This window comes from Elephas maximus, chromosome 23, assembly GCF_024166365.1.
Source record: "Elephas maximus indicus isolate mEleMax1 chromosome 23, mEleMax1 primary haplotype, whole genome shotgun sequence".
Taxonomy (NCBI): Eukaryota; Metazoa; Chordata; class Mammalia; order Proboscidea; family Elephantidae; genus Elephas; species Elephas maximus.
This window is the reverse complement of record NC_064841.1, coordinates 31,070,341-31,091,847: the sequence shown is the minus strand read 5'-3', so window position 1 is coordinate 31,091,847 and position 21,507 is coordinate 31,070,341. Positions and strand designations below refer to the sequence as shown.

The following is a 21,507-nucleotide window of genomic DNA, read 5'->3' as shown; positions in this document are numbered from 1 at the left end:
CTTTCATTTTCTATGTGACACATTCTTGCAGTTTTTTAATTATTAGCAATAAGTGTGAATAAATTTTGCAATCAGAAAAAAATACTGTTTTTAAAATAGTGAAAAAGGAGATCGATAAAGGCTTTAAGACATGATATAATAAACATACTAGGGTGAATAAAGCCTGAACACATGGGTCAACCCGTATAATACCTATGGCTGGAATTTAGAAATCCATAAATGGCTGAAACTGTATGAAAATTTTTACGCATATGTGCATTCTCCATATCTTTCTTGAGAGTCTCGAAAGGGCCTAAGACCCAAAAGAAGGTCACGAACCATGACACTAGCAGAAACCAAGATAGTTGTTCCATCTCTCCATTTTGATTATCATTTTATTTTGAATCATGTTATTGCTACTTAATTTCACAGCTCCTGGCAGAGTTAAAGCCTAAAGTCAGTACTAAGGTATAAAAGCTGTGGTTCTTAGTCTCTGCCCTCACTAAAGGGGCTCCCAACGCCTTAGAAGCAGTCATAAGAGCAAAAGAAATCACACCTGGCTGGTCTTGGTGTAAAAAAACGCCTGACAGGCACTGAAAGCTACGATTGTTCAAGGCTTGAGGATAGTTGTCCAAGGCACAAATCGTTCTATTTTCCCCACAGAGATTTGTGAAATGGGGGAGGGAGGAAGTCAAGTTTGCTTGAATTAAGAGGACAGAGGCGGGTGAGCAGAGTGAATTTGATCAGTATAACAAGATGCAATGCAACATCAGTATCTGACAGCCTTCATTGTTTGACAGAAACTTTAACCATAATGAACATTAAAAATGTATAACAAAGTTATATATATTTTTTAAACAATTCAAAAAAAATACAGCAAAATTTTCCTTGCTATGCTGTGTATTAATACTAACTAAATTTTTTTTTAATTGAGATTATGATTTATGTAAAAACTGCCTTCTGATGACTTCCATGGAGCTGACACCCCCAAACTCCTGGGAATTATGTGAGTCCACAAACTGTTCCACCATCTCAGCTTTGACTCCACTCACACTCTCCAGAATCAAGTTCAGTACAGAGTTTCCATAAACCATAAGATCAAGTGTAGATCAATAACCATTTGTTACCTGAGTGAGGAGCCATGGGTTACACCTACACTGGCAACATAAGGAGCATGACTGGTGAAAATTAGGAATAATACTCTACTTTCCAAATGTGCTTTCCAGGTGGTTTATCACCATCAAAATAGGCCAATTGTGGATTTAGCATGCAATTAAAGTGTCAGATATCCCGGAGTTCTAGTGCTGACATTACCTGACTGTGCAGGTTTTACACACAAAGAAACTGAAGGGTTTCACATAATCCACCAAAGCCCATCGCTAACCACCATCACCTAATTGTATTGATATCTGCCATGTGTAAAGCATAGTACTAGGCACTGTACGAAACAGAAATGGGCCCTCCAGGAGTTTCACAGTTTCACTAAAGAAATAAGACATATACAGTGAAGACAAGGAATCTTAGAATACCAAAATGCAAGCAGGTAAAAATAAGTCCATATTATTGGAATGAAAAGACATAGAGAAATCACGTCACTGAAAGAAATCAGAATAAGCCTTAGGAAGAAGAAAAGGTTTAAATTAAACCTCAAAGGAGTTAGATTTTGATGGTCAAAGTGCCCTATTTACAGACTATGTCAATATCACGGCCAAAGGCCGGAAGTTGAAAACCAGGGCTTCAAACCAATTCCTTTCGGTTTGAACCCCTGCTGAAAATTTGCTTTTCCGCCCCAGATATACTGAATCAGAATCTACATTTTAACAAGATCCAGACTTATTGGTCTGATGTAGACTGGAAAAACCCGGAAAGCATGGCCCCCAGACACCGTTTTAAGTCAATACTGACGTCAATCCTGAGTTTCACCCTTCAGCCAAAAATTAAATAGGCGCACTAAAACAAACAATAATACATGTAGCTCAACCATGTATATGAGATTAAATGGGCACACCCACCCAGGGGCAAGGATGAGAAGGCAGGAGAGGACAGGAAAGCTGGATGAATGGACACGGGGAGCCCAAGGTCAAGAAGTAGAGAGTATTGGCACGTTGCGGGGTTGGCAATCAATGTCGCAAAACAGTACGTGTATAAATTGCTTAATGAGAAATTAATTTGCTCTGTACACCTTTACGTAAAGCACAATTAAAAAAAAAAAAGAGCCACCTGGAGATCTTGTTACAATGTGCATTCTGATTCAGTATATCTGGGGTGGAAAGGCAAATTCTCAGCAGGGGGTCAAACCGAACTGGTTCAAATCCCTGTTGAAAATAGAAGCATAGACCGGCAGAGGGGTGAGAGGAGCAGAATGAGTAAACGGGTTAGCTGAATATACCCCTCTTGGGTAGGGAGACAAATGAAACAAAAAAGCCTCAATAAGGAATGAAATAATGAACAGTTGTTGAGCCCCTACTTTATTTAAAGCACTTTAAATGCATTTGTTCATTAAATTGTCACATGGGGTAAGTATCCTCAGTCTATAAATTAGGGAACAGGCACAGAAAGATTAAATGGTTTGCCTTCATTTCACCCAGCTAGTAAATGGTGAAGCCAGGATTCAAACCCAGGAAAATTTAATTCAGAATCTGGATCCAGAACCTCTATATTCTTCTGCCTCAAGAAGGCCAGGCTAAGGCATTTGGGCTTCAGTGGAAGGTGTAAAACTTAGGAGCTAGGTATCTGATAATCCATCATTAATGCTTATAAATATGGCTTATTCAAATCCCCTTCTACAAGCATTTCATTACCGGATTTTTCCAACAATGTTGATTGATAGTTACAAGTATTCAGTGACCAGTCCCTTGACTATAATACTGACTTAATGAAAAAACAAAACAAAACCTGTTGTTGTTGAGTCGATTCTGACTCATACTGATGCTATAGGACAGAGTAGAACTGCCCCATAGGGTTTCCACGGAGTGGCTGATGGATTCTAACTGCCAACATTTTGGTTAGCAGCCAAGCTTTTCACCATGGCACCACCAGGGCTCCAGTACTGACTTAGATATTATAAATTGCTTAGTCCAACCTTTACTCAGACAGTCCATTGTACTGATATTCCATTGCCATATCTTGCCGTTTTAGTCCTCAGGAGTTAATTTTACCAGTTATTCACCTACCACCTCTGCTAGAAATACAACTCATAATAAACAGTAAGGCATGTTTACTTCCAGATGTTCCCTGAACATACATAATCTTCCTGCAAGGAGAGCCACTTTTGTCACGTGATATACTCATCCCTTAAAAACTAATTTCTTCCCCTTACTTCAGATCTTAAGAATCAGTTGCGTCCTTCAGTTATAGATGTATAGGACATAACATCTGGACCCTAGTAGGAGGCAGAGGCAAACTCTCCCTCTGTTATACCCACAGTAGCCAAATGACTTCTCCCACTGTGGAAAACCACATACGACTGTCTCCTAATGATTTACTACTGCCCAAGCCCCAGCCCACAAATCAAAGAATTGGACTGAGTGAGAAACAAGAAAAAATGGTGGCCAGTGGCTAAAAGAGGGGGAGGGAGTGTTTCCGTTTATTTTCTTAAGCCAATTAATGATGAAGCAGTAAGGAAGGAAAGAAAGACACAACATGGCCATAAAAGACTTTTTTTTTTCCAGATAATTGGCCAGATATCAGATTCTGTAACAAGTACTTCCACCTATGAAAACACACACACACAGACATTAACTTTGGGGTCGGGCAAGAAGATATAGATCTTAAAAACACAAAGTAATATTGAGGAAGCCTTGTGGGTACTGTAAAATGTTAAAACTTTGAAGGGCCCTTGGAAATCATCTAATCCAGACATTTCAAACTCAGGATCCAGGAAGAGTCAGAGGTGTTTGGTTAGACCTACAAAATTTGCTTTTAATTAATTAATACTTTAATTATGTGATTTGTAGCTTCTCTTAAAAATTGGGGTCTGGCAGCACTGAGCTTACCCAAATGGCAGCAGTGAGATGGACCTGAATGGCAGTTGCCCCCTTTAGAGAGGGCTTGAGCATCCAATTTACCACAGTCCCCATTACTCCCTCTTGTTCTCTAATACAAAGGCTGGGTTTCAAATTTTTAAACAAAAGTGGGAGAGAGCTTAGTACTTACTCTCACCTTGCTTACTCATTTATTGTACCTACCATCCCTGTAGGCATTTAAGTTTGCAAGCTCTGCTCTAGTTTAAACTCCTTCATTTAGAGAGGAACAACTCAGCCAGGGGGGTAAAGGGACTTACAAACTCATTCCATTAGAAGTCAAATCATGCTTGAGGGATTATAGTCTAAAGGCAACTGGAGAGTGTGCACAACTAACTTTAGGCTGTGTATCTACACAATGCCAAAGTCAGTGGAGAAAAGTTGAAATCTCAATCAGTTTATTTACACAGTAAACAAAACAAACCAACAAAAAAAGGACAAAACAAGATTGTCCAGTCTTCAGAATAAATTTATTGCCTATTTTGGTTTAGTATGTACAGCTTTAATGGGCCCAGCTTTTAGATATTTCTTCCCTTCAACATGAGGGCATGATTTATTGAGAAGACATACAAAATGCTTATTACAGACATGCAAATACTTCTAAAAATGAGTCAGAATGAAAACACAGAACATGGAAAAAGGTGAGAAAGCTGTTGCAGAATTGCTCAGATTTAGAATTCCTCTTCAGAAAATTCAACTGATAAATCAAAAGACAAGTGACTAATCTGTGTTGAGTGATTCCGTGTGAGTTAGGTACTTTGCATACATTGCCTCATTTATCCCTCACCTCAGCCCAAGGATGGTGATATTATTACCCCCACTTTACAAGTAAAGATACTAGAGCTCAGAGACATCCAACAACTTGAAGAAGACAAGGCTGTACAATCAAAAACCACACCCAAATTCAAGCACTGATATGTACATTTGTAATGTTCTTGAGAGCAAGGAAGTGGCTGCTTTGTATATGGGGCCTAGCACGCAGAAGAACCTCATGGGTACTTGCTGTGTAAGCCTGCGTGTTGCTAAAGCCCACCAACTGCTATGTACAAGGACTTTCATAAATGTCATAATTTGAACAATCCTTACAAAATGTATGTACCAACCACTAATGCCAAAGATGAAGAAATTGAAGATTTTTACCAACTTCTGCAGTCCACAGTTGACAAAATATCCAATCAAGATGCATTGATACTTACTGGTGATTGGAATGTGAAAGCTCAAAACAAAGAAGAAGGATCAGTAGGTGGAAAATACAGTCTTGGTGTTAGAAATAACTCCAGAGATTGCAAGGCAGGATTTTGCAAAACCAACACCTATTCTTTGGGAATAACTTTTTTCAGCAACATAAACAGAGACTATACATGTGGACCTCACCAGACGGAAAACGCAAAAATCAAATCAACTATATCTGTGGAAAGAGATAATAGAGAAGCTCAATATCATCAGTCTGAACAAGGCCAAGGGCTGACTATGGAACAGACAACCAATTGCTCACACGCAAGTTCAAGTTGAAACGGAAGAAAATTAAAACAAGTCCACGAAAGCCAAAATATGACTCTGAGTATATCCCACCTGAATTTAAAGACCAGCTAAAGAATAGATTTGACACATTGAACACTAATGACCAAGACGAGATGAGTTGTGTGATGACATCAAGGACATCGTACATGAAGAAAGCAAAAGGTCATTAAAAAGGCAAGAAAGAAGAAAAGACCAAAATGGATGGCAGAAGAGACTCTGAAACTTGTTCTTGAATGTAGAGTAACTAAAGCGAATGGAAGAAATGAGGAAGTAAAGTTGCTGAACAGAAGATTCCAAAGGGCTGCTAGAAAAGACAATGTAAAGTATTACAAGGAAATGTGCAAAAACCTGGAGTTAAAAAACCAAAAGGAAGAACCCATTCAGCATTTCTCAAGCTGAAAGAACTGAAGAAAATTTCAAGCATCGAGTTGTAATATTGAGGAATCGACTCGACGGCACTGGGTTTTGGTGATGGGCAAAATATTGAACAATTCAGGAAGCATCAAAAGAAGATGGCAGGAATGCACAGAGTCACCGTACCAAAAAGAACTGATTGACATTCATTCAAACATTTCAGGAGGTACATATGATCAAGAACCGATGGTACTGAAGGGAGAAGTCCAACCTGCACTGAAGGCATTGGTGAAAAACAAGATTCCAGGAACTCACAGAATAAGAACTGAGATGTTTCAACAAACAAATGCAATGCTGGAAGCGCTCACTCCTCTATGCCAAGAAATTTGGAAGACAGCTACCTGGCCTACTGACTGGAAAAGATCCATTATTTGTGTCCATCCCAAAGAAAGGCGATTCAACAAAATGTGGAATTTATTGAAAAATAATTTGGCCTGATCCAAGCCATGGTATTTTCAATCGCCCTATATGCATGAGAAAGCTGGACAATGAATAGGGAAGACTGAAGAATTGATGCCTTTGAATTACAGTGTTGTTAAAAGATATTGAATATACCATGGACTGACAGAAGAATGAACAAGTCTGTCTTGAAAGAGGTACAGCCAGAATGCATCCTTTGAAGTAAGGATGGCAAGACTTCATCTCACATACTTTGGACATGTTATCAGGAAGGCCCATTCCCCGGAGAAGAACATCATGATTGGCAAAGTAGAGGGTCAGTGAAAAAGAAGAAGACCCTCAATGAGGTGGGTTGACCCAGTGGCTGTAACAGTGGGCTCAAACTTAGCAACGAGTGTGAGGATGGCACAGGACCAGGCAGGGTTCCGTTTTGTTGTACACTGGGTAGCTATGAGCTGGAACCAACTCCATGGCACATAACAATAACAACAATAAATCATTAATACCACATGCAAGTAAAATTTTACTGAAGATAATTCAAAAAGGCTTGTAGCAGTATATCGAAAGGGAACTTTCAGAAATTCAAGCTGCTGATGTCAGATGGATCTTGGCTGAAAACAGAGGATACCGGAAAGATGTTTACCTGTGTTTTATTCACTATGCAAAGGCATCTGACTGTGTCCATCATAACAAATTATGGATAACATTGCAAAGAATGGGAATTCCAGAACACTTGCTTGGTCTCATGCAGAACCTGCACATAGACCAAGAAGCAGTGGTTCAAACAGAAGAAAGGGATACAGTGTGGTTTAAAATCAGGAAAGGTATGTGCCAGGGTTGTATCCTACTTATTCAATCTGTACATTGAGAAAATAATCCGAGAAGCTGGGCTATATGAAGAAGAATGCAGCATTAGGATTGGAGGAAGGCTCATTAACAACCTTTGATATGCAGAGGACACAACCTTGTTTGCTGAAAGTTAAGAAGACTTGAAGTACTTACTGATGAAGATCAAAGACTACAGCCTCCAGTATGGATTATACCTCAACATAAAGAAAATTCTCACAACTGAACCAATAAGCAACATCATGATTAACAAAGAAAACACTGAAGTTGTCAAGAATTTCATGTTAGCTGGATCCACAATCCGTGGAAGCTGCAGTCAAGAAATCAAATGGCAGGCAGGGCGTTACACTGAGTGAAATAAGTCAATCACAAAAGTACAAATATTGTGTGAGACCACTATTATAAAAACTCAAGAAAAGGTTTATACACAGAAAAAATATATATACATTTGATGATTACAAGGAAGGGGAGGGTTGGGGTAGGAAAATCACTAACTAGATAGTAGATAAGTGTTAATTTTGGTGAGAAGAAAGGCAACAGACATTATAGGGGAAGTCAGCACAACTTGACCAAGACAAAGCCATAGAAATTTCCTAGACACATCCAAACACCTGAGGGACCAAGTTACTGAGGGCTGGGGACCATGGTCTTGGGAGACATCTAGGTCAATTGGTATAAAAAAATGTTTTACATCCTACTTTGGTAAGTAGTGTCTGGGATCTTAAAAGCTTATGAGCTGCCACCTAAGGTACTCCACTGGTCCCACCCAGTCTGGAGCAAGAGGGAATGAAGAAAACCAAAGACGCAAGGAAAATATCAGTCCAAAGGACTAATGGACCACATGAGCCACAACTTCTATCAGCCTGAGCCCAGAAGAACTAGACAGTGCCCAGCTACAACCACCAACCACTCTGACAGGGATCACAACAGGGGGTTCCAGACAGAGCAGGAGAAAACTGTGGAACAAAATTCAAACTCACAAAAAAAGACCAGACTTACTGGTCTGACAGAGACTGGAGGAATCCCCAAGACTATGGCCCCCAGACACTCTGCTAACTCAGAACTGAAGCCACTCCCGAAGTCCACCTTTCACACAAAGATTCCAAAGGGGTCGGGGGGAACCCAAACCAAACCCATTGCCATCTAGTTGATTCCAACTCATAGCAACCCTATAGGACAGAGTAGAACCGTCGCACAGGGTTTTCAAGGAGCAGCTGGTGGATTCGAACTGCCAACCTTTCAGTAGCAGCCAAGCTCTTAATCACTGCGTCACCAGGGCTCCTGCCAAAGATTACTTAGACAGGCCTACAAAACAAATTTTTTTTTTTTTACAAAACAAACAATAACACATATGAGGATGGTGCTTCTTAGTTCAATCAAGTGTATGAGACCACATGGGCAACACCTGCTCAAAAGCAAGGATGAGAAGGCAGGAAGGGACAGGAAGTCTGGGTGAATGGACACAAGGAACCCATGGTAGACAAGGAAAGGGGGAGAATCCTGACAAGTTGCAGGGATTGCAACCAATGTCACAAAATAATTTGTATATAAATTTTTTGAATGAGAAACTAATTTGTGCTGTAAACTTTCACCTAAAACACAATAAAATTTTTTAAAAAGAAAGAAATCAAAGTATTGCACCAGGAAAATCTCCTGCAAAAGACCTCTTTTAAGTGTTAAAAAGCAAAGACGCCACTTTGAAGGACTAAGGTGTGCCTGATCCAAACCATGGTATTTTCAACCTGCTCATAATATGTGAGAAAGCTGCACAATGAATAAAGGATACTGAAGAAAAATTGGTATCTTTGAATTATGTATGGTGTTGGTGAAGAATACTGAATATACCACGGACTGCCAGAAGAACAAACAAATCTGTCTTGGCAAAAGTACAGCCAGAATGCTCCTTAGAAGCAAAAATGGTGAGACTCACATACTTTGGACATGTTATCAGGAGAAGGACATCACGCTTGGTAAAGTAGAGGGTCGGTAAAAAGAGGTGGGCCTCAACAAGATGCACTGACACAGAGGCTACAACAACGGACCCAAACATAGCAGTGATTGTGAGGATGGCACAGGACCTGGCAGTGTTCCGTCCTGTTGTACACAGACTCACTATGAGTTGGAATCAACTTGATGGCACCTAACAACAACAACAACAAACATATAAAATTAATTCCTTCAAGCAGGTTCTTGCATAACGTTAAAGCAGCTTTGGTTCTTCCTGTTATATAGTTAGTGACACCTAGCCATGTACTTACTAAGAGAACTAATAAAATCTCTGTATCTCTCCTCTAGCATTGTTATAAAAGTTGGTAGCCAAGGAATTGGCTGAATATACAAACCAAAGGCGTGTTTGTTAATGAGTAAAAATAATAACTGAAGTCAAAATAAGACGTAATTCCAGAAAAGGAGCTTTTGAAGAGTCAGGAATTTGATTAAAAATTCACTTGTTTTTTTTTTCCCTCCCCTATAATGAAACAGTTCTTTAACCACAGAACAGCTCTTATAATAATGCAAAAGAGTACCATTCCAAGTAAAACATTTCCCCCCATTTTAATCATAGCTATTATTTTTGAAAATGAAAATGGCTGAGGTCATTGTAATCTATTTTAGGGTTTTCATGAGTTGATGGCATTTTTTTCCCCCTTGGCTTTGAGCTGTCCACATTACCAGCCAAACATTACGGGTTTTGCTATGTGCCCTTTCAAATCCCATTCTTTTTAATAACATTGTATTTTATACATATAAATTAGAATAAGTTCCACATTCTTTCCTAAAAACTCCAGATGGCGGCCCACACTTTCAAGAGGACTAGAACATGTCTTTTATTTTTGTAATTGTACTCTTCTTAGAGCAAGCATGCTCTAATCTCCATAAAAATGCAGGATGTTCATCAGGGTGCTGAGAAATTGGTGTAAACACAGGATTCGTGTGGTCCTTTTCACCAAACTGAAGTATGAGGATAACATTTACGTATCTACCCTTTCCAGCCTATGAAGACAGACACAGATACAGGAAAAATGCCCAGAAACAAATGGGTAGCGGTCTATACCCACCAATACCTACAGACATGGACTTTTATACAGGTACCCACTTAGGACAGACACACCAGCAAAGATCTCTGTACTCTGTAGGACCCAGTAGGCAAAATTATCAAATACCTAAAAGCACTAGTTAGACAGTCAGGCCTCCCTTTAGATGTGACTAATATTTCACTGACTTTCTGAATTTAGCTTGTTTTTTTTAATCATAATTCATTATCACATCACACAGAACAACCCAAGATCCCTCTAAATATCTCCTACTCAGCCACACATGAGACAATGTCATTGCGATACATACACACTGTGGCGGTCTGGCTATTAAAATGCCTTAATCTCTGTTTATTTGTTTATTTAAAAAAAAAAAAGTCAACTTGCAAGGCCCATGTAATAAGATGCTGTAGCTTTTACGAAAGAGGTGAAATAATTTTAAACACAGACACACAATGAGTTTATTTATTTAGAAACTTGTTAAATAGAGTCTGGGAATTCAAATATTCAATGTTGACATTGTACAGAACTGGCCGAGAGCCAGGACCCGGTCTCCAGAGGGACCCATTGGACAAGGAATTCAGGCCTTTCTCTCCTCCCACTTGAGCTAAATAGGTAGAAGCCGTTAGTTATACCCACAGCAATATCTGAACCGCACTCAAATAAGCTGCCCCAGCCAGGGCACTTCAAAGGAGGGTAAGTGTGTTTAGCTTTTTAGTTCTGAACTAGAGCAATATGTCACATTTTTGAAAGAATTTTGTAAACAGTTTCTTCACTATGTAGAAGCATCTCTGAAGTTTCTTGTATGGCATGTAAGCAACAGTAATTAACAAGGATTACATTTTTTTCATTTGCTGAGGGAAAAAAAATACCAATTTGTGTGCAAACTACACTGCTTCTCTCTTCCTTTCTGTCTTGTTTTCTTTCAATTTGTCTCTTTATATCCTCTTCCTCACACTTGTTCTCACTACACAGCCAATTTCCTTGAGAATTCCCTGGTAAATTCGGAAGGCCACAAGAGTGGGAAGGGGAAATCTAATTTTAGAAGCAGGACCGTGGCAAATGGAGTGGGGAAGCAGGGAAGGCACTGATTCATACTGGGCCTACCAGAAGAAAAGAAAAGCAGACCCTACAAACATTTTAGAAAGTGCCTAAAGCAGCGGCTTCCAGCCGAGGAAGGGTTAACTCACCACTCTAGAAAAATGTGCCAGGCACCATTACAACGTGAGTGTCTCCTCCCGCCCCGTCTCTCCTCAGCTCCCCTCTCCCCGGCCCTACCAGGCTGCAAAGGGGCCTGGCCTGGCCGTAAGGGTGAGCGAGTGAGACTGTGTCTGCCCACCCGGACGTGGGACCTATGAGTGTGCGTGTGTGTGTTGTGAACACCGGCAACGCAAACCTGGCTCCGCAGGAAGCAGTGCGCGGGGCACACCGCACCTCTAAGTTCGGAAAGGGAAGAAGAGTTCTGGCCAAAACTTCGGAGTCAAGAGCGGAGCTGGGGGATGAGGGGGCTAACGCCCTGGGTGCGCACTGCCTCTCTCCTCACCGTGGCCTCCCCAGCCCAAACTCCTCCTCACACCAGGTCTCACTTTCTCAAGCACTAGGGTCTTTTGAAATGAAGGGTAGGGGGGTGCACCCGGCTCTTGGGAGTAGGGCTCCGTCAGGCTCTGGGTACCTTGGAAACAGGGTCAGAGCCTGGGCCACAAGATGACGAGTTGAGTTTCCCCACCCCACGCCGCTTCCTGCGGAGGCAAAGTCGAGGGAGGTTGGGGGAGAGAGGGGGCTGAGCCAGGCGTGCGGGGTGCAACAAGTCCGCGCACTCTTGCCCTGCTTTGCCTTTGTTGCTCTGGGAGGACGGAGCCAAGCGTCCCCAGCTGTGGCCTTTCTGCCCCAGGCCACGTCTGCAGCCTCGGATAACCTGGGCCTAATTTCCAAAAATAAAATAAGATAAACTCCCAAATAGCAAGAAGTTTTAAGAGAAACTGCTTACAGACTTATTACCTTCAAATTTAAAAAAGGAAGAAACCAAGTATTTTGTGGAATAACGTGTTAATTTCTATTCGATAAGCGTCCCACACATTGAATGTCTGTCTGAGAAGGAGGCCCGGCCCGGGGGCGTGGGGAAAGGCCTCCACTCAGAAGGCCTGTGAGCTGGGCCACCCGGCCAAGGACACACATACTCACACTTATACACTCACACACACGCACACCGTAGCCAAGAACTGCAGACTTCTTGGTCCCTACAAATGAAAACCTGAAAAAGAAGCCTTGCTTTCCAGCCTTCCTGCCTCTGCAGCTGATGAACGGTCCCCTTCCCCAGTGTTGATGGGGGGGGGGTTGGGGAGGGAAAGAGGATGAAAAGAGTTATTATTAGCCTTCCCCTACGCTGAGACTTTTTTTTTTTTTTTTGCGAAACACCTCGAGATGCTGCAGGAAGACTGCGTTCCAAGTGCCAAATGCAATAAAGAAGTCCTAAGCCGGGGTAATGGTCAAGTAATGGCAAATAAACCACCTTCCTAGAAGGGGCCTCGGCCTCCGTTGGGCGAGCGTTTTTTTCTCCCTCAAAAGCCGTCTAAAATAAACGTTATTAAAGAAAAAACAACAACAAAGTTGTGTTTCAATCTGGGTTTTTATACGGATGAAAGAAAACCCAAGTAGGTGGGCTTACTAGCAGTGTATGCTGGAGCCTGGGCGTGTGTTCCCTTTATTATCTTGGGCTTTGGGCTGCTAAGGTGAAGAGTTTTACAGACAAGAGAGAGGGTCGGTGTCTATGTTTCTGACTTCGGAGCCTGTTTTTAAACAGAGATCAAGTGTGGAAGTAACAAGTGCCCCCCTCGCCGCGGTCTTGCTAATCGCATCGCCTTCTGCGTCTTTATGAGACTTCTGGGGGACGGTAGCTAAGGAGGGTTACTCGGTGCAACTCATTCATTGCAGTGATTGAAATCCTGCCGAGTGTCACTTGGGAAAGTGAGGTAGGGGGTTCCTTTGGCTTTTGGGCTCTAGACAAGCTGGCCAAACCCAACCTTGCTTCTTTCTTATCCATCAGGAGAGTAACAATTGCAACTGACATTTCTGGCGCGGCCCAGGTGCTATCCTAGCCGCCCAAGAAAACTGCTGGGAAGCCTCCGTTTTTACCAGAGTTGGCTTGGCTTCTAGTTTTCTTTGCATAAAGATGAGAATAAAGTGCTTTACTCAGTACTCATGTCAATCTTCTTGCTTTTCCCTTCTTTATTTTTTAATTTTCAAATCCTCCCAAACGATTTGCAACGAATCTATCGATTTCAACTTGTGTGAAAAAGCAAGCCCTCCAAGTAGAAGACTGGGTTGCGCATTCACTCTGGGAGTAACTTCAGTGGGTACTTTTAGGGTCTGTGGTGCTGCGTCTAAATCCATGGGCTTCTGCACTGTAGCCAAGACCCAGTCAGGACTTACTGGCTACCTAAGAATTCACAAATGACAAGAATAACTAGCAATCGAGAAGACACTGTTTCTAAGTGATTTGTTTCCACTGTAACGTTTATATTTGCAACGGAAAAGGTAAGATTTGTTTTTTAAAGGATGCTGATCACACTGCCTCTTCCCAACCCAGCAAAAGAAAGAAACCAGTGTGGGCAGAAAGACGACGTTTTCGCAGGACGACTGCACCGCAGGGGTCACGGACCATCTCTGCCACGCGTTAGGAAACTCTCGCGCTACTCGGGGAAAGGAAATAGTGCTTTAAAATACAAAATTCCGTAGTTTTAATATGATTTCCTTTATTACCCAAATTGTAACCGAAGATTTGTATAAAGTAGCGCTTCTGTCAGTGAAAGGCAGCTGCGGCGGCAACAGCTGGCACAGCGCGAGCGGGAACCTGAAGCTAAGTAAGAAAAGTTTTTAAGTGTTCGGGTCTAGTTATCAAGAAAGTGGCCGCAGTACCCTTAGAAACAAAATAAATGGGTCTCCCACCAGATGAATGACAAGTATCATCAAATCAAAAGCGATGCTCGGGACACTGGTTTAAGCTGGATGTTGAGTATGCTGTACATGCGGGAAACTTTAATATATCCTGGCAATTAAAACAGCTGAAAAGGTTACTCAAGAAAATTCGGAGGGTTTTGTGTTCTGCTTTCACTTCTGCGATAGCCGGTAACGAGGCGCGCAGAGTCTTCGGCTTTCATTCTACACAGCTTAAGCAGGATTGAAACACTCCCCTTATCCCACCCCATGACCACCACCACACTCCCTAGCCATTAGTCGGTATTGAAGCCCCCAGGCCTCCAAACATATGTACGTTATTTTCCTCAGACAAAAATTAAGACATCTACCTCATTTAAAAGCAAACAGGAAAAACGGGCGTTCCATTAGCGCGATGTGACACTGTCACAAAGAACTGAAATGAAAAATAACGAAGAGAAACAGATAGCCTGATGACCCAAAGAGCACTGGATTCAGGTTGATCCCTGAGACCCCGGAGAAAGAAACACTGTGAAGTAAGGGAGTGCTTGGGTGAGGACTGGACGCAGCACTGGAAAGGCACCTACGATGGCAGTATGTCGCAGGGCTAGAGCGCAGGCTTCCACCCGCCGGCGGAACCGAGCCTTCGGAGACGCCGCTGCCTTCCGCGCGGGGTCGCCGGAGGCTGGGTGGCGTGGAGGCACCGTGCTTGGTTCTACGGTGTAAGGCAGAAAGAGCCTGGGGATTTTACAAAGGAAAGCATCTCACCCACATCTCTCCTTTCTCGGTCCACAAACAAAACAATTAGAGAGCTCTTTTCAGAGAGTTCAAGTGTGGGAGAGTGAACAGCGGCCTGTCTCCTCCCCGGACAGCTACAGCTCCGCGTGCTGACACTTCTCGGAGGGGCGCTCCGGATCTCGGCGCCCAGAGTTGCCTTACACTATTAGTGCAAGCATTTAGACAAACCCGGTCCTGTCGCTTACAGTCCGAGCTGAAGTTCCCGCCGTCTCTGACAGTGTCGGCTCGGTGGGCAATCTCAGACGACGCCCCCAACACTTTCGTGAAAGAAAATGGGGGATGGGGTCCCGCCGCCCCCGCCCAGTACCCAAGTCGCTCTATTCCGGCGCGACTCAGGCCTCCGCGCGCTCCTCGGCGCCGCTCCGCGCGGGACAGGCAGGGGGCGCCGGGGAGGGTGAGTGACCCGAGTCCGGGGCAGCGCCCGGAGGGAGAGCGGGAGGCTCCGCCGCGCCCTCAGTGGGGCCCAGCGTTCCGGCAGCCCGCTCGCTGGGGGGTAGCTCGGCGCCCCGCCAATCCGGGGCTCGCTCCTTCTCGGCTCCCTTCTCGGCGGTTGTCCCCGCTGGCTACGCGCCCTCCACTCCCCGCTCTCCAAGCTCTCGCAGGGCCTCCACGCTCCCCACCTGCCCGCGGCTGCGGAAAGCGGTAGCTCTGCTTTGCCCGTGCCCCCCCCCCCCCCACGGCTCCCTCCCTCGCCTCCCCCCACCCCGCCCGGGTCCTCCAGCCGCGCCGCGCCGCGCACGCCGGAGCGCACTGCCGAGCACACAGCGCCCACTACCGCAGCCGCGGCTCGGCGCAGCCCGCCCGCCCGCGCAACTTCCAGCAGCCGCCTCGCAACTTTTCCCAACTCCGCCACGGCCGTCCGCCGCCGCCGCCACTGTGGCTCCCTCCGAGCCTGCCACCGACCCCAAGCCCCAGAAACAAACCGAAGCTCGAACATGCTACCTTCCCTCCCGCGGTCCCCCTCCCCCGCTCCCCCTCCTTCCACACCCCGGACTAGCTGGTTGGCCAGAGGCGACTCTCCCCCGCCTGGGGGGGAAGGGGAGGGGAGGGGGAGACTCTCTAGGCTCTACTCTCCCCCCACCCCTTCCCGCTTGCTCTCGCGCGCTCTCCTCCCTCCCACCCGCTTCTTTGCTGCCCCCACCCCACCCCCCACCCCCACCCCGGGGCTGCCACAGCTGGTCCTTGCACGCGGCTGAGGGCTGCCCCGGCTCCTCCCGCGCCCAAACCAGGAGAGAAAGCGCGGGCGGCCGGGCGCGGAGGCTGGGACGGCAGGTTGCTGGGGCTGCGCTGCGCCTGCCCTCCACCTGGGCCGCAGCGCGCGAGGCAGCCCCGCGCTCCCTCCCGGAGCGCTGGAGACAGATATGCAAGATGGCAGAGGAGGGGGGAAAGCCAATAGAAAAGGGATATTGCACCTACTTGTGGCCAGTTTCCTTGCCCTGCCTTTGGATCTCATGCTGTGCCCAGTTCTGCAGCCGCTGGTGTGTGGTTGGATTTTTTTTTTTCTTGGATCTTTTCCTTCTTTTGCTCTCCCTCTCTCTCCCTCCCTCTCTCCCTCTTTTTCTCTCTCTCTCCACACACACACACACACACACACACACACACACTTCGACACACTCACTCTGTCTTTCCTTCTTTCACTCTCTCTCCCTCCCTCTCTCCCTTTCTCTCAATCCGCACTCGCTATCTCTCCAGCATTGTCAGTTTGGACACCTTCGCACATGCGCGCTAGACGCCCCTCCAACATCTCAGCGCCGCCAAAAAAAGTTTGGAGCGATTTATCACTTTGATTTGGAGATCTTGTCAGATGGCAATCGCCGAGGAGGCGGAGAAAGGGAGCCGCGGGGAGGGCGGCGGGGGGCGGGGAACAGCGGGGGGGGGGAACCAGAGAGGAACAGACACCTCGCTCCCAAAAAAAAAAAAAAAAAAAGAATGGAAAGGCTCTGGTACAGAATTCCGTGTTGGAATCACCAATAAGGCTATCATTACTACCACTGTTTTTTCCCACCATAAATTACAGAAAATTATCTATATCATCCATGGGGGAAAGCAAGAAGTAAGGGGGGGGGGACTTTTTTAATCTTTCCGTACTGAGGAACTAGGAAAAGGCAGGACCCTGGGCGGATGACCCGGGAGAAAGTAAGAATCATCCTGAACTCCGGGAAATCTGCTGCTGCTACTGAAGCTATCGGGGCTTCCGCTTTCAGGGTTGGAGCAGAATAAATAACTGTTTCTTTCTCGACTTTAGGTGTGATACCGGCACTTGCTGTCATCCTTGGAACATTTCAGTGGTCTGTTCCCACCAAGCAGTAGTGATCACCCTTGATCCTCAGGTTGAGTAGCCGCGGGCATTTGACATCCAAGACCTTATGCATTCTCTGAGGTCTGGTGTCACCTTCCGGCCTCCCTCACCACTGCCCCCTCCCTCGTCGCGTCCCGCTTCAGCTCAGCCTGCCTGCCATTTTCACTAACTCGCTTATACCCACAAACTCTAGGGTCACAAGGAGGAGAAGGGGGGAAAAAATTCTATCTTAGAAAATATAGTCGAAGTTTGCTTTAATTACGGGATTTTTTAAAATAGAATTTATTAATCGAGGTGGGCACGCGGAAATAGGCAACTCCTAAAGCGGCTAGCTCTGTTCAGGATATGAATCAATCCTTAGTACGTATAGATTTTCTCCTGGTACAACCTCCTTGCATTAAACAGTTTTGTTCAATACCTTCCATGCGCTATTTATGTCCCCATTAATATCTGTTGCAAATCCTGCCAGACACCATAAAAGAAAATTATAATCTTTTCAGTCTCTGTGCTGCACCAATACATTCTTGGTGTTCAAGAAAAGAAAAGCAGGTCCTAGGCGTGAGTTTTGGCAAAGTCAGGGAAGGGAAAGTCGGGTCACTGAGAATGCCCAATTGTACCTGTTGGCAGTTATTGTCAAATTAGGTGTGGGAACCAATGGCTTCCAAATACCTTTTTTGAGGAAACTGATGTTCAAAGAATTTGCCCTGATAGTTGGTCTGGTTAAGGATGCCCTTTTTTTTTTCTTCAGGGCTGCGTAATTCCGGAGGCATTTAGCTATAAGATATAGGTCCGTGGAGCAGGAAGCTACGGATCCCAAGGGAGACAGACTTGCGATGTTGAAATGTAAGGAAGGAAAGGGGTGGCCGCAAAGGAGAATTACACAGCAGGAGTCAAGTAACTTCCCAAAGAGAATGTTTTGGTGCCCACGCAAATGGATACAGAGAACTCCATCATCCTCTCTGCAGGCATGTAGGGTTTTCCAGTCCTTCTGCAATTCCTGTTGCCACGTGCGTCCAGGTGGGTGTGCTTACACGTTCGGTGTATGCTAAAGCAGTCACTCTAACATTGTCGCTGTGGGTCCCCATGTGTCTGTGACGCTAAAAATTCTGAAAAACATGAGTGGGCTCTCCCCTCGGGTTAGATGCAGGGGTAGATGTCCGCCAAGGAAAAGGCGAAATGGGGGCTGAGAGCCTTCCAAAAGGGGGCAAAATCTCCGCGAAGAGAAATACACCAGTCTGCCCCGCAAGAACGTCGGAAAAAGAACTTCCGAAGAGTGTAAGGGACTCTCTGGGGACGGACGACTAGGCCAGAGGACCAGCGGGCAGCGCCTGGGGACCGGCCCTTCCCAGCTGTCGGAAGCGGGAGGGCTTCTAGGAATTACAGCCATAGCCTCTGAGGAGGAGAGCGGGAGTCCACTGGGGCCTGTCACCGAGGGCCCGCGGGGCGCCCTGGATAGGACGAGGCTCTGCATCCCAACCTGAGACATTTCATTTCACCTTCTGATCCCGGGAATGTAAACAAACAAACCAAAAAAAAAACTGGGGTGGGGGGCGGATTGCGGTGCTCCACTCAGCTCCTCTCCTTAATTCCTTTCATCTCATACCCGGGGTGCGCGCTGGGTGGGGGGGTGCCTGGCTACCTCCGGGTGTCCTTGGCGAGGGGAGGTTTAGAAGGGAGCCTGTGAATTTTCTGGGAAACGAAGGGACCTTGGAGCCAAACCCGGAGATTAAATACAAGACCCACATGGGAAGCTGGGATTGTTTCTGCTGAGAAATTATCAACCACGTGGCGGGCTAGGGACTGCGAAGGGGAGTGGGTGGGAGATGGACGACTGAAGACAAAGCAGAGTCTCCGAGCCCCCAAATTTAAACGCCCCTGTCGTTTAAAGTTTTCTAGAAGCCTTGTGGGTGGTGGGGCGCAGCTGGTCCACTGGGCCCTCGTAGTGTAAAGTCCCTGGGGTCACCGTCGCTTCGGCTCACGGGTCCTCCCGCCCGGTCTTTCCAGGAGTTTCCGGACACGATTAAACCCAGCCCAGTTCTTACCAGTACCGAGGGGAGAGCAGCACAGGGACTCCAACCTTTTCTAACTGAAATATTAAACACAAACTCTTCTGTGCCCCAGGGCCAAGGCATTACAAAAAGTCAAGACATGACTAATTTTTTTTAATAAAGGTATTCACGATAGTACCTTTTTAAAACACCTGAAAGTTGGTTTTCTTTTTCTCTCTTTTTTTTCTTTTTCTTTATCATTTGATGTCCGCCCTGAGTGTGTTAATAAAAGAGCTAAGCTGCTAGTTCAAGTATGTTTAATCTGATGGAACAACCGCCCAGTAGCAGTTTACCGCGCTCCCCGCCCGCAGCGCAGCGGTCCCTGCGCTCCCGCCCCGGCCAGTTCCCACCTCCGAGTGTCTGGACCCCGTCAGTTCCACCTGTCCCAAGTCCCAGCCATGGGACTGGAGCAGGTGACTTTGTGTTTCAGCGGCCCCTGGAATTACCGACACCCTCTAAGCTGTCGCTGGCCCAAGAGTAAAGAGGCCTCCAACAAGTTGGCCGAGCTGCCCTCGCTCCCTGCCCCCTCCTCCGCCCACCTTCCACTCTCCAGAAATTCGTTTCCTTGGAGTCAGTAACATGGGTCCCAAAGTATTCAAGAGCTTTCTCCCAAGGAAGCGAGCATCCTAGAAGCAGTGTCTCGTTGGAAAGTCGATGAGCAGATAGGCTATTTGAGTTTGTTTATTCTATTGCCATTTTTTGTGTCGGGGGTTTTTGTTTTTGTTTTGTTGTTTGTTTGAGCCGAACCAGGGAGATCGAGATGGGAGTTGGGAGGAAGTTGGGTCATTTAAGAGGCGAGACCCAGACAAGTATACACCCCTTCTCCAACTGCTTAACTCTAAAAAAGACGGCAAAGAACTAAAATTTCCATACAACCCATGCAACAGGAAATTTTCCTTTCCTCACATTATAATTGAACCAGCCCTTTGGTTCTCATTGTAATTGAACAGTATCTTTGGAAGAAAGTTTGAAATCTTCATGGAGGTATTTCTTGGCCTATTGTCTTTGTGCAGTGAACTTTACATCGTGCTATTCAATCGCAACCTATATTCTCCCGGCTACCAGCAAGATTAATTTAATCATTGTAATGCAATTATTAATACTGTTTACCCAATGCTGGGTTTCAGGTTGGCTGTTAAGAAATTAAACTCTCGCTGGGTGACCAGAGCTAGGCAGGGGTTTCTTCATGTTGAAATGAAACAGTCCTCTTTATTTAGTCTCAGAGCTCCAGCTTTCGGCCACGGGCTCAATTAACCAAAATGGAAACAATTTTCATTCATTGCAATAACTCACTGTTCTGGAGATCGCTTTCAAAATATACACTTTATTATTATACGCTGACCTCGGTGGCGTGGAGTGGCAATAAAAGAAAGAGGCAGGGAGATCTATCTAGCCCCCTTGGGCTATAATTATTAGAAATTAATTGGGTTCAGGACCCTGGGTAGCCTAGCTAAATTAATAGCTTGTCTAGTGGTTTAAATCCGAATTTTCAGTCCACAGGAGAGAAAGGGAGAGAGTCACAGACATGAAACGCAGACCCAAGGGACCCTGAGTTTACTTGCAAGACACTCGTCTATTAAATAGTGTCCAGCATACATCTGAGTTGGGGAGAGCGGGCCGGAGAAGGAGGGGGTGGGGGCGAGAAGAAAGAAAGGAACGAGATGAGGAGGGCGGCAGCGAGTAAGCGAAAAGGTCTCGAGTTGATTTTATTCGATTTTTCTTGTCTGCATTGTTTTCGGGAGGGGTTGCATTTAGGGGTTAAAATAAAAAATAAAGATCCCGTGTAGTCGGAGCTGTCGTGCCGGAGTAAAAGTGAAAAGGGAGCCTTAGGCAAAAGGAAATTACTGCGAGCCCGCGTGACCTTTCAGGGAGGTAATCAATCAAGTGATCAACAGGGATATTTATCATCGCTATATAGGACTACTTCGCTCTGCCCGGGCGGGGTGGGGGCAGGGGAGGGTGGAGACACGCGCACACTCACCGGCACACACGCACTCACAGAAGTTTGGACAAACCCGGTAAGCCTCGAGACAAAACACGTAGGCTTTTAATAAACGTTAAGACTGCCCGTCTTGTCTGACATTCTCGGAGAAACACACACGGGGAACGCGCACATCCCGCAGCTGCGGCTGCCGCCGAGTTTCCCAGCAGAAACGCCTGCTGCGTGAAGGTGTTATCTTTAAACTGCCCGCTGCACTTGGCCTTGAAAGGAGGCT

At 45.5% G+C, this 21,507-nt stretch overlaps 1 protein-coding gene and 1 long non-coding RNA gene across 2 annotated transcripts in view; one reads left to right on the top strand and one right to left on the bottom strand.

Annotated features, from left to right (window-relative positions):
* Positions 1 to 16,734, bottom strand: part of MECOM (MDS1 and EVI1 complex locus) — a 632,261-nt gene extending 615,527 nt beyond the window's left edge. The window contains exon 1 of the mRNA XM_049867271.1: positions 16,361 to 16,734. Coding sequence (XP_049723228.1) covers positions 16,361 to 16,397 — 37 coding nt within the window. The 5' untranslated portion in view covers positions 16,398 to 16,734. The remainder of the gene's footprint in view (positions 1 to 16,360) is intronic.
* On the top strand, positions 16,104 to 19,409 carry LOC126066320 (uncharacterized). The gene is made up of 4 exons (XR_007515057.1): positions 16,104 to 16,422; positions 17,190 to 17,274; positions 17,992 to 18,260; positions 19,248 to 19,409. It is a non-coding gene; the product is annotated as an uncharacterized LOC126066320 (long non-coding RNA).
* Positions 19,410 to 21,507: the final 2,098 nt, after the last annotated feature.